This window comes from Ceratosolen solmsi, unplaced genomic scaffold, assembly GCF_000503995.2.
Source record: "Ceratosolen solmsi marchali unplaced genomic scaffold, CerSol_1.0 scaffold56, whole genome shotgun sequence".
Classification (NCBI taxonomy): Eukaryota; Metazoa; Arthropoda; class Insecta; order Hymenoptera; family Agaonidae; genus Ceratosolen; species Ceratosolen solmsi.
The window spans coordinates 6,294,651-6,306,736 of record NW_011948425.1 but is presented as its reverse complement, the minus strand read 5'-3'; the positions used below and the strand labels follow the sequence as shown (position 1 = coordinate 6,306,736).

General features: G+C 34.8%; 2 protein-coding genes across 2 annotated transcripts in view; one reads left to right on the top strand and one right to left on the bottom strand.

The window, feature by feature from the left end:
• The first annotated feature begins 656 nt into the window (after positions 1-656).
• On the top strand, positions 657-4,204 carry HLH3B (Helix loop helix protein 3B). Its single transcript, XM_011500502.1, has 5 exons — positions 657-663; positions 1,961-2,188; positions 2,441-2,652; positions 3,145-3,291; positions 3,355-4,204. The coding sequence occupies exons 1-5, from the start codon at positions 661-663 to the stop codon at positions 3,986-3,988; spliced, it is 1,224 nt and encodes a 407-aa protein (XP_011498804.1). The 5' UTR covers positions 657-660; the 3' UTR covers positions 3,989-4,204.
• A 7,056-nt stretch (positions 4,205-11,260) lies between these two features.
• LOC105362946 (uncharacterized) overlaps positions 11,261-12,086 on the bottom strand; it is an 8,984-nt gene continuing 8,158 nt past the window's right edge. The window contains exon 10 of the mRNA XM_011500501.1: positions 11,261-11,523. The gene's annotated coding sequence lies outside the window, so the exon portion shown is untranslated. The remainder of the gene's footprint in view (positions 11,524-12,086) is intronic.

Genomic DNA, 12,086 nt, shown 5'->3' with positions numbered 1-12,086 from the left:
TGTGCGTAATTGTATCAATGGCGGATTGGCGACTTTGGGATTGAAAAGGAGCTCGATAATTTCTTGAGCGCGTTGCTTGAAAAATGCCGTTTCATCTAACAAATGTCACTCAGCTCAGCGACTTTTAACGGTGTTGCTCCTCGGTACATGTATGATCGCCTCGGGCTTATTATCATTCGCTGGGAAGTTCGATTTTGAGGAACAAAAGTGTCTTATCAACAGTGCCCTCCATGAATGAAGCTTCCCCATGAAGCTTATCAGTGTCTGTTAAAACGCAGTTGGGAGTTGGTCGCGCAGTCACTGAAGCCATCGACGCACGAAGCCGCGACCTCGTCCATCGGTATCCCGGAATTCTCGGACGCTGCTGACCAGCGTCGGCTCCCGAGGGACGATCCCTGTGTCCTGGGGTGCGATACATCGATTTCCTAGAAGCGCTGCGCTCGTCCAGCCAATGGCGCGGGGCTCCACCCACTTGCTCGCGGCCGCTCCGCCCTCGTTGATTTTCGCCGGCACCCGGGCACCCGACGTTCTCAGTTAAGCGTCTCGAAATCCTAGCGGGCTGTCGCTTATTTTTTCATCCTTCGATCAGTGAATGTTCCGACCGCGTGTAGTGACGTGTCACTCGTCTCGTACTGCACCAATCTCGGCACAATCGCAACAATGGTATTCGTCATTTATTTTTGAGCTTTGTCGGGGAGTTTGTCGCGAGATTACGTCGAGGGCTGCGTAACGAGACGCGAACATTCATTTTAAATGTGGAGAAAGGACTCGCGAGTAGCAACTAGTGTTTATAGAAGAATTATCGATACCTCGGCTGTATATTTGGTTGTAAATATGCTTGCGGCTATTGATATTTCGTTCAAGTATTTACCTTATTACCATTGGGCTTGCAATCGATGTATTATAAATGTGATAAGCTTATGGCTTTTAAGAATATGAATTTTTCTTTTCTCTATTCAGAGTACAATGCATCTAGTTAATTAACGCACTACACGCACGCACTACGAAAATTCTGCAATTTTTTATTCGTGAAGTTTCGTATTCGTAAAATAGTTTAATTTAAGTGTTTGCAAATAATAATTTCAATGCGGTTGCGAATAATAAATGTGTTGAGTGACTATTTGAAGGTCCAATTATTCTATTTCATTCTTTCGAGATTGGGCACTAAGAGAGATATTATTATAACTATTATAATCTTGGGAATAACTCTTTTATTTAACTGAATAGAATGTTTTCATTAAAGCATTTGCGATATTATAATATCAGTAAACAACTGTTATCTAATGAATGTCAGGGGCAGCGTCGTTGATGAGTTTTATCTATTTCCGTTTTCTTATTTTCTTCGTTTCTATCCATTTGCCAATTGAGATTAAAAATAAAAATGAGAATATTCCAGTTGACTTTTTCAAAATATTTTTCGAATATTTTATGATTTTATATATGTCTTTGTGTCGAGGAACAACGTACCATTACGACGCAAATATACGACGAATAATGTTACTCTAAATCAATTACACTTTGTTAAATAACTGATGTTTCGCAGTTTGATATTGTTACGAAAATACAATTAATCATGAATAAATGCATAAATAATTGAAAGCCCATTTGATCGGACATAAATAAAGTCTTTTTAAAATATTTCACATTAATTTTAATTCAATGTACAAGTGGAAAGCCCATTGATATAATACGTTGAATAAATATTTATTAAGATAAAGTTTCGTGTAAAAAATTTTTTTTTTAATTTAATCATATACAATATTTCATATAATTTACATTTGATCGTGTATTAGTTTTATGCACACAGACATCGACAGAGTTCGTTACTTCGTACATCGTTTTTTTCTTTTCTTTTCTTTTTTTTTTTCTTCCTTTTTTTTTAATCAAACATATGAACATAATGTAATTTGTGATTTACAACACATGAAATAATAGTGATGTATTATTACTATTTATCCAGCCCATGTTAATGTCGAATAATACAAGTTTTGGTACGTCGGAAAATGAAAATGGCTCGCCAGCGGATTCTCTTCTTTCGGGTGAAGGTGAGCTTATGGAAGAACCGGGCGATTCGCCAGAAACACCAAGAGATACCGAAGAAGAAGCTACACTGTCCGATGAATTTTATTCACACGACACCGATGAAGACGACGAACAGGGTAGAAGAAAACGAGATCGTGCCAATTCCGTAAGTTGTATACTTTTTCTTATAATTAAATATTATTTACTTTAATACTTAATATTATTATTACTGCCGTTGGAAATAAAGCCGAACTTTTTAAAATTGTAATAGTAGATTTTTTTACCAACCATTTAACAATAATCGCGTATTATTGAAAATCTAATCTATATTTTCATATTCACGTACTTGTATTATATATATATATATATATATATATATATATATGTACTTATCAAAAAGAGGATGAACTTGGTACAGATAGATGGAGTATCTTCATCGACAAATGGTCCTTTGGAGTCGCCGACTTCCCGGGTAGGAGGTGTCGGGGTTAGAAAATTATTTACTAACAGCCGGGAGCGATGGAGGCAACAAAATGTAAGCGGTGCTTTTGCAGAATTGAGAAAACTCGTTCCCACACATCCTCCGGATAAAAAGTTGTCGAAAAATGAAATTCTTCGAATGGCGATACGGTAAGTGTATAACGAACAAAGTATAAAATGATATTTATCAATATTTAGAAATTTTATCGAATACTTGCGGAACGTTTGTAGATTTAAAAATAATAATAATGATAAAAAAAAAAAAACAAAAAAAAAACAAAAAAAAAAAAAAAAAAAAAAAAAAAGAAATTTAAGTAATCGATGACAATATTTATAATTATCAGTAGCATATAAAGGGAGAATAATTATAATTGCCAATTTAGAATTATATATATATATATCTTTTTCATACTCCGTGTCATTTAATCGGTCGAGATGATTTCGCATCATTGTCATCACTGCAATTATATTATTATGAAAATTTTTAAATTCGTAGCTTAAGGAATTTATAACTGTAAAAGTTAGTTCGGCTTATTTTTTAAATGTAGGAAATTTTGCTTGACAAAATTTGACACAGCCCTCGTCAATTTATAATCGTTCTTTTGTCAATTCATTCGAAACTAAGAATCGACGTTTCTACAGATACATCCGCCTGCTGAGCAGCGTTCTAGATTGGCAAAAGTCTCAGGCTCGTAATGGCTTGATGTTATCACAAGACGTGCAAATCAAGTCTGAGCCCCAGCAGTATCAGCAACAGTATCAGCAGCAGCAGCAGCAGCAGCAGCAACAGAATCAGCAGCAGCAACAACAACAGCAACAGCAACAACAACAACAACAACAACAACAACAACAACAACAACAACAGACAATTATCTTGACGAACCAACACAATATGTCGACAACGATTTACCAAGCTAAGGCGGCCTTCGCTTGTCTCAAACAAGAGAGCAACTGCAAGCGCAGCAATCTATCGAATTTGCGACACACTCAGTTCCCCAATAACTCAAACTCGAGCAGCTGCGATAAAAATCGCGGCAATTTACTTATGATCGCTACGTCGAGTTCAGTCGGCGGTAAGAGTCATGTGCTATCAGCCGCCAGTGGTGCATCCCCGGCCTTGCATTACAACATTGCTCAGCAGCAGCAGCATCATCATCATCATTCGCATCCACAGCAATTGAGAAATGGCCTCGTCGTCGCGCGACCAAACAACGGAAAATCCAGTTTGCCAAAGACTGGCCCTGTCGCTGTGCAGACGAGTCATCATCACGTGTCGTCCAGCTCGTCGCCATCGACGTTGTCTTCGAATACGGCCAGCAACGGCTGTATTCCAGCCAAGAGGATGAAAATCGAGGCGAGGGACGAGGACGAGATTGTTCAGCAGAATAGAGAGTTGTCGAGCCGAGGAGCGCCGGTAGCGCACTTAATAAACTCGAGAAAGAGGCTGAAGATGCAATTTAGCAGTAAAGATTTAGGGCGAACTTAGAATTGGAGAAGAATCAAAACAGCAAATGAATGGATTTGAAGGCAATGGTGGACTGTATTAGTCGGGAGGTGGAAATTCATTCGGGACAAACACATCGGCGATCAAAGTAATGGATTATACGCGCGGACTCTCGTTATTTGGTGCAAGTAAAACAAACTGACGATATTCATGATATTCCCGTTGTGTTAAAATTGACTAAATCCACTTATAACTTGGACACTGATGAATAAACATTGATATTTATGAGTAGATGCTTTATAAATAAGTTCTAGTTATATTTTGTTAATACATCAAAATAGATTAATTATGTATTAAGATGTAAATTGATTTAGACGGAGGATTAAATTGGCAGAATTTCGCAAAATAAAAATTCAACTCAATTTTCACTACTTTAAATTGTACATAGAGACTTTGATAATCATGTAGGAGTTCTCTTGTTATATGCCAACTGTATATAATTTTGAAATCTACGAATTAAAAATAAATTTTTGTTATATCCTATGATATAATGATTATTGAATTTTAACGGAAATTAAAACACTCTCGGACATTATAGTTTCGAGCACTTTTGCTAATAATACATAATATACTAATGGTATTTATACAAATTTTCAATTCACGCTTACGTTCACGCTTTTTACATTCAACTAACTACAATGAGGCGTTGCTCAGAGTGTTTTTATTTTACTAATTAAAAATATATGATATGAATACATATGATATATCAACAACACTTAATAAAGATAAATTAATGACGAGTGTTAAATTGAATAAAATAATTTGAAGAGGCGAATTACGTGCAACATATTGTTAATTGGTGTATAGATTGTATTAACAAAATATTATCCTTTTTCTTTAAACGTTTATCAAGGTTTTTAACTATACGTACTAATATTGTTAATATCCTTTTATACAATTTCTTTCTTATTAATTGTCAATATATGCACTGATTTATAATATAATACGTTGATTATTTTTCCTAGTTTTTTTTTTTTTTTATTTTTTTTTGTCTTTTCTAAGTGTTAGGAAAATTTAATTGCTCAAGGCCAACGCAATGGAAGTTGTTTTATATTATTCGTAGAATTTTAATATTGTCAATTTCATTTGAATTAGTGTAAATAATTTATATTCAACGGCGTATTGCGTGTTTTCATGAAAATGTTTCGAATAAAACATAATAATAAAATCAAAGTAAATACCAAGTTCGTCAATATTGTATTATTTTTAATTTAACACGTGTATTTTATCCATTAAGACGTTTTAATTGAATCCATAAATTGCTTTTTATTAGATTATTATATGCAAATACATCAAACATTAATATAATTATATTAAACATGGATAATATTTTTTAAACATTTTCAATAGGGTGATGATGGCTTTCATCTCGGCCATTTCCATACAAATATTTATAATTTTAATATTTGTTTTAATCTTTGTTGTGATACTTTTTACATTATCATTATTTTCACTTGGGAAAGAAAATTTTTCTGAAATTTACGAAAATTTCTCATTATTCACAAAAATCAAAAACTTAAATCATTAAAATGTTACAATCAATAGTTCTTGAGCTTAAACAAAAATTTCATTCTAAATTTGAATTTAATCAATAAAGTTATATTGATCTTAGTACTTTTAAATTATCGATACATGATCAATTATTATTAATATATTAGTGCATTAAGGAATTTATTAAATTACATCTATGCACATTTATGATTGTCTTTCGAGTTCGGTGCTATAAAGAAATATTTGTCAAAGAAAATTTTGAAATATACTGAAATGTTGGATAAAACGAATATTAGCTTCAAACGATTCTATATTTATGCAGTTTAACAGTTGTTAACAAATTCTTATTCACTTGGGAAGTTCAATAAACTACGACGAATATTAAGTAATTAAGTTAATTAAGAATATTTCATCTGAAATCGACATCTGTTATAAATAGTCCAAGAGTGATTGAATTATTAAATCAGGTAAACAGTCGAACGGCATCTTATTTGAGCAGTTTTGCTAATTCCTGCTTGGACATTTACGAATTAAACAGTTAACAGTACAAAGCATAAATGTAATCTAATTATGGTAGGTGTCGTACCAAATGCTATTTCTCCTATGATTAGTCGATAATTTTCTATTAGTCGATCTATCGTTTAAATTGCCTGGACTAAAATCCTTGTACAAATCGTCGATTTCAGGCGGTTGTTGCGAAGTCCTGATCTTGGGCTCGTAATGACTCAAGCTCCTTTTATGCGAAACCTCGATCATGTCATACCTTCTAGCCTCGCAGCTGCCGCCACTTCTCTCGGCTTCATAGAGGAATTTTGATTCCTGGCTTCGCTGATTAGACGAGATTACGCTCCTGGTGGGATGGTGTAAGGACTCAATTTCCATGTAGTTTGACTTGGAAGTGGAATGCGAATTCCATCTGAGGTCTCGCAGGGTGACAAAACTTTTTCTGCGATTCGAATTCTCGTAATCGTCCGAGTAGGTTCGCCGACGGACTACCTCGAGCTTATCGATGAAGCTGGATCTCCTGAAGATCTGATCGTTAACGGAGTCGCGTCTAGTTGTTGGTAATTCTGGTAGAAGTCGAGTCCTGGGCTTCTGAATGGCTTCGTTGTCCTTGATATTACTGCGATCGTTAAGCTGTACATCATGATTGTCGCGACGCTCGAAGATTGCCAAGAACTCAGGATGTTGCTGACTCTTGTCGCTGTCCATGCTACTTTTGCTGATCCAAGTACTCTCGTGAGACGATTTGCGCACTCGTTTGGGCCATTCGGTTTCGATTTTGAAGTCGTAGAGCTCGCGTAGACGTTGGTTCACGTTGTTTACATCGGTGGTGGTTAGCTCTAAGTTGCCTAGATTGAGAGATCAAGTAAGTTCTATTGTTAATATCTTCGTCGCAGGCTTTCTCAATAGTTATGACCAATACCTCATGACCACGTCTTACATAAAAGAAATAAATATCGTTGCAAACGAGGAATGCGAACGGTTCGGAGAATTCGTAATACCGGATGTTACTTTTTCACTATCGAAAAAAAAGATATTTTATAAAACAACACAAGCACGTGAATATTATCTATCTTAATTTTTTTTTTTTTTTTTTTTTATCTCATTACAATATTCCAAAATAAATCATCCGCTAAGTTCACTGATTTAATAATATAAATTATCAGTCAATTATATTTTTGATTTATCGATATTAATTTCATTTTCATATTATTTATTTATCGATATAATATAATGACGAATGGAAATCTATTGGAAATTAATAATAATTTAAATCGTTTTAATTTTAATTAATGTCATAAACATGTAATCAATGTAATCAATACTTATTTGCATACCATACATACATACTCGTTTTTTTAGGCTTCTTTATCAATAAGTAAAATTAAATAACATTACATGATAATTTTTCATATTAGCATTATATTTATAAGACTACTAATATTATTATATATCAGTAATTTTGTAATTATAATTGCAGTGCATTTATAATGTTAAATATTTTAAATATAAGATACATATGTTATTACGAAACACTTTACAACAGATTCAATCTAATTGGCTTGAATATACGAATGATGATTATAATAAATTTTTTTTATCGATTAACCATTTGTATTAGTAAATATCATAAATCATGCACCGTTTTCTAGTTCGTTAGAATTAAAGTTTCACATCGTTAAAAAAAATATTATAATATGTAATGTTGAAGCAGAGCATGCTATTAAAAAAAAAAAAAAAAAAAAAAAACAGACAATAGTTTAAAAATAAAAATAAAAGTATCCAGGATAAATTAAAGGTACTAATGATTAAACAGAATTTATAATTGTATTTACAAATTTTATTAGATAACATTCATATAACTAAGTGTCTCATGTACATTAGAAAATGTGCTGAATGATCAGTTTGATGACTGGACATTTTTTAATTCGTTTAAAATCTATAACTACAAACATCGTTCAGTAAAGCTTTTAATCTAAAACATTAACAACAAACATCTTTCAAGATTTTTATTTTATAATCATAATAGAAGTATAGTAGTCATTTCCTTATTCCTCGAACATTTAAATATTTTATGAGTAACATTTATATGTAAAGCATATTCATAACAGAAATTTTTTTTAAAAATAATACAAAGGTACTTTCATATTTCATATAATTGAATTAATAACGAAAAAATCAAGAAATAAACTTTGTAGAGTCAGGCACATATAGCGAGTGTGCGTAAGTGTCATTAAATATTTCATAATTTTAAATTAAATTAAACATTAATAATCTGTTATAAATAGAAAACAAAATCTTTTTATTATGTTTCTTTTACTTAAGAAATATAATAGATTTGAAAAATATTTTTATATATAAAAGCTTTGCTTTGCGCATAGTATCATTAATAATCTGTATATCCCTAAACTATGACGTTTCACTTATAATATTCAGATTTTAATGTTTCAGTAATAATTAGTTTAAAAGTCATTTTTATATTTAACAATTTGTTTGAAAATATATGAATATAATTTATTTAAATATTGAATTTTTGCATGATGATACAATACGATGGCCACAATGACTTACTAATGTAAAATTTTTATTTATATATATATATATATATATATATATATATATATATATATATATATATATATAAATCTTCAAAGTTGTTAGTTGAAGTTAAAGTTGAGTGGACTTTAACAGATTGAACTTGTGCGCTAAAAATCGAAAGAACAATTTATTATAATAGTACAATCATATTTAATATATAAATTACGTTAAAATAATGTTGATGAACTTATTGATTTAAATAAACTGATATATTTGATGAATGATAATGTTTTTCTTTTTTTTTTAAAATACTCCAGCATTTTATGAAGTTGTCGATAAAATATTTACCTATTTAATAGCTAAAAATGATATTGATAAATTGAAATACGAATTCGCAATATATGGTCAATTTGTTTATTTTATTTATATTAATACTCCTCGGAATATGGAAAATGTGCTTATAGTCAAATGAACTAATTCAATTACCTCCTCAATTTTCCTGGAGTAATATAATTTGAATAATATTTCAAAGTTTATTTATTAATTTCGAGTCAAAATGCAGGAGTAATTTTCAACATTTATAAATATAACGCTAAAAAATTTAGTAATATTTTATTTTCTCTCTTCCATGCAACATAAAATGAGTACTAATGTCTTCTAAATTTCTCATGCATATCGATGAAAGTTCATTTGGAAATTTAAATTAAGAATACAATATGTCTATTAATTATTTATGAAAATTAATTATGGACTTTGCATTATAAGAGTTAAAGCAAGTTAAATACAAAACAATATAAGTTTTGATTATTTATTAGTTAGATAATTAACGAATGCTTTAATCGAAGATAATACTTGTCACACACACACACACACACACATTATTACTGGTTAATCATAATACTGAATATTTTAAATAATCAAAGAAAAAAAAATATTATAACATTATCACACATATTTATAAGTAAATATCATTGGTGATCAATTGGACTATGGTACTCAGCTATTTTATTTATAGTTTTATATAAATGTATATAAACGTGATGAATGTTGTTCTGTCGTGCTTTTAAATATTTGCAATGTATTATCTTCGTATAGATTGTGCCTTTAAAGATGCTGTACAGAATTCAGGCAAAAGATTGTTTTTAGCAGCGGATAATTGTACGAACTCGAAATTTAAAAATTTACTACTCTCACAATTTTAGATAAAAATTTTCTACAGCTAATCACACTCTAACGAGATGTTTACTCTCATAAAGGCAGTGCAATGGCATCTCATTAGTTTGGTTCAAATGGGAAGTTCGTTGTTCGCGTGGATAATAGCGAACTCGCAATGAGAAAGTCAGCGGGAGGCCGAGGAAGCTCAAGGGCAGCTCAAGGGATAAATAGTGGGCGAGTCATTATTACGTGAGGGGAGTGGTGGTGGTGGTGGTGGGGGTGTAGGGCGAGTAAAGGGGGAGTAAAAAAAATCGAAAGTATCTGTCTCGATGGAGAATGGATCCTGATTTTAAGTTGTTCAAGCAACACAAGGATCCATTGAAATCCAATAAAATGCAGGTGAAGCAGACCTTGGATGCTGGGCCGTTTCGGTCCTTCATCCAACTTGAGCTGGCAGCCGACGACATCCTTGGGCAGCTGGGCCTCCTCCCTGCCGTCAGCGTCCTCGTCGATGGCCTCGGCGATCGAGGCTCGCTTCGAGTCGTCGAAGCACCTTTCGGACATCTTCCTCTGGTAAGAGCCGGGCGAGGGATACCTCGCGTAGGTGGCCCACCTCGCGCTCCCCGGACCCTGAAGCCCGTCGCTCTCGCTGGTGCGCCTCGGCAGGGACGAGGCCGCGCACCGGGATGTCGGCGCTACGCTCACGAGCTTGGCCCGGTCGGCGAAATTCACGTAGCGCTCGTTCCACCGGGAGGCGGAGTCGCGGCGCAGGTAAGTCACGTCCGCGCTGAGGCTTCGTCCCGCCGACTGACGAATGGCCTTGCGCTCGTCCTCGGTCTCTTCCTCGTTCGTCGATTTAAAATTACTGCTGCGTTTGAGGATCGGCGGCCACTTTGTGCGCACGGCCTCCGGCTCATCGGAGGCGCATCGTCGTGTCGACGGTCCATCCGTTCCAGGATTACACTGGTAAGCCTTGCCTGCTGGCAGTTGCCTTTCAGTTAGGATATTTAACTGTTGTCACTTTGTACGTGGTAGTACATACAAAGAATAATCCTCACTCAATGAAGCTAATGAGTTAATTATCATGGATGTCATATACCCTCGTCGTTTATCCTTTTATTATTATGGCGATTATTTGAAGGTCGAATGTTTATTAAGAGGCAATGTGTGTATAAAAAAAAAAAAAAAAAAAAAAAAAAAATAAAAAAAAAATAAAGAGAAACAAAGAGCTTTTGAAACTGTACATCATATTGGATAATATCGGGTTTGATAGTTGCAGTTCTTAATGTTCAACAATCGTATTCAACTAAATCTTTAACAATACGTGAATAATTTTGCAATTTTCTGTAATTAATGAATAAACTCATGGGGTTGCAGTTGCAGGGATAATTGGTTCTTCGTTCAGTTTGTTTCGCTCGATTTCCAACAATTAACGCAGCCCGAAACTTTATCGACGCGCAATAAATGTAACGACTTTGCGTATAATGGAGCCCCGGCCCTTTAGGGTACAAAATAAGGCCGAGGCTAGCCGTGGGCTCACCTTCTTTGATTGCGACGGTGGCGGAGGCGAGGCTGCCCTTAGCACCGGCTGGTCCGTTGGTACAGGACGAGGAGTTATCCTTGGTCGGTACGTAGGGTCGCACGGGGCTCTTGGTCGTCAAGGGTATCCAGTGGGAGGTCTCGCCAGCCTCCGTGTGGCGGCGCATCTCGACCCTCCGCTCCATGTACTTTTTCAGGCAGTCGACGTCGGCGCTGCGACTCCGTTGGTTACGCGGCGACCTCGAGGGTCGCCTCGACTGCTGGTCCGTACCCGGAGGGCTGACCTGGCCCTATAGGTCGGCAAACCTTTTCCTTTAATATTTTTCATCCCGAGCAGCGCTATTGTCGACTTGTCGAGGAAATTATCGAGTAAAGCACAAACTGGCTTCGCAACGATAACCGATCGCTTTTTATCTGTGACCGCGCGAGGTTGCTGGCTCGATCCACGAGTCCCAGGATGTGCTAAATTAAATAATGGCTTGAAATCGGCCAGGTTTTTATAGAGGCGAGAATGTGAGTGATGCGATGTAAAATAAATCTTTTGGGCCAAACTTTTCCCGAATTTGAGCTGAAATGGATTTTCGGTCACTAGTTTTTGTCTTTAAAACTTAAATTGACGTAAAAATCTGTACTTGTTAAAATTATCCAATAGGAATAGTCGTATTATTGGTGAAACCGGGCGTTGATCGTTGAGCGTGTTGAGGGGCCACCCGGTTAGGTAGGGTACCTAAATTAGGTAGCCTAATTTTTCAAACGCGAATTTGAAAAGTCTTTCAGTTTCAAAGGGGGAAAATTCTCACACGGCTCGAGAACGCCGTATTAATATCTCCTCCTCCCCCCCCCCCCCTCCCAC

What these genes read in the sequence shown, in the direction of transcription:
- HLH3B (XM_011500502.1), top strand. An exon ending in AACGAGATCGTGCCAATTCC is followed by an intron (nt 2,189 to 2,440) that starts GTAAGTTGTATA and finishes AACTTGGTACAG; the next exon opens with ATAGATGGAGTATCTTCATC. An exon ending in CAGCAGCAGCAGCAGCAACA is followed by an intron (nt 3,292 to 3,354) that starts GAATCAGCAGCA and finishes ACAACAACAACA; the next exon opens with ACAACAACAACAGACAATTA.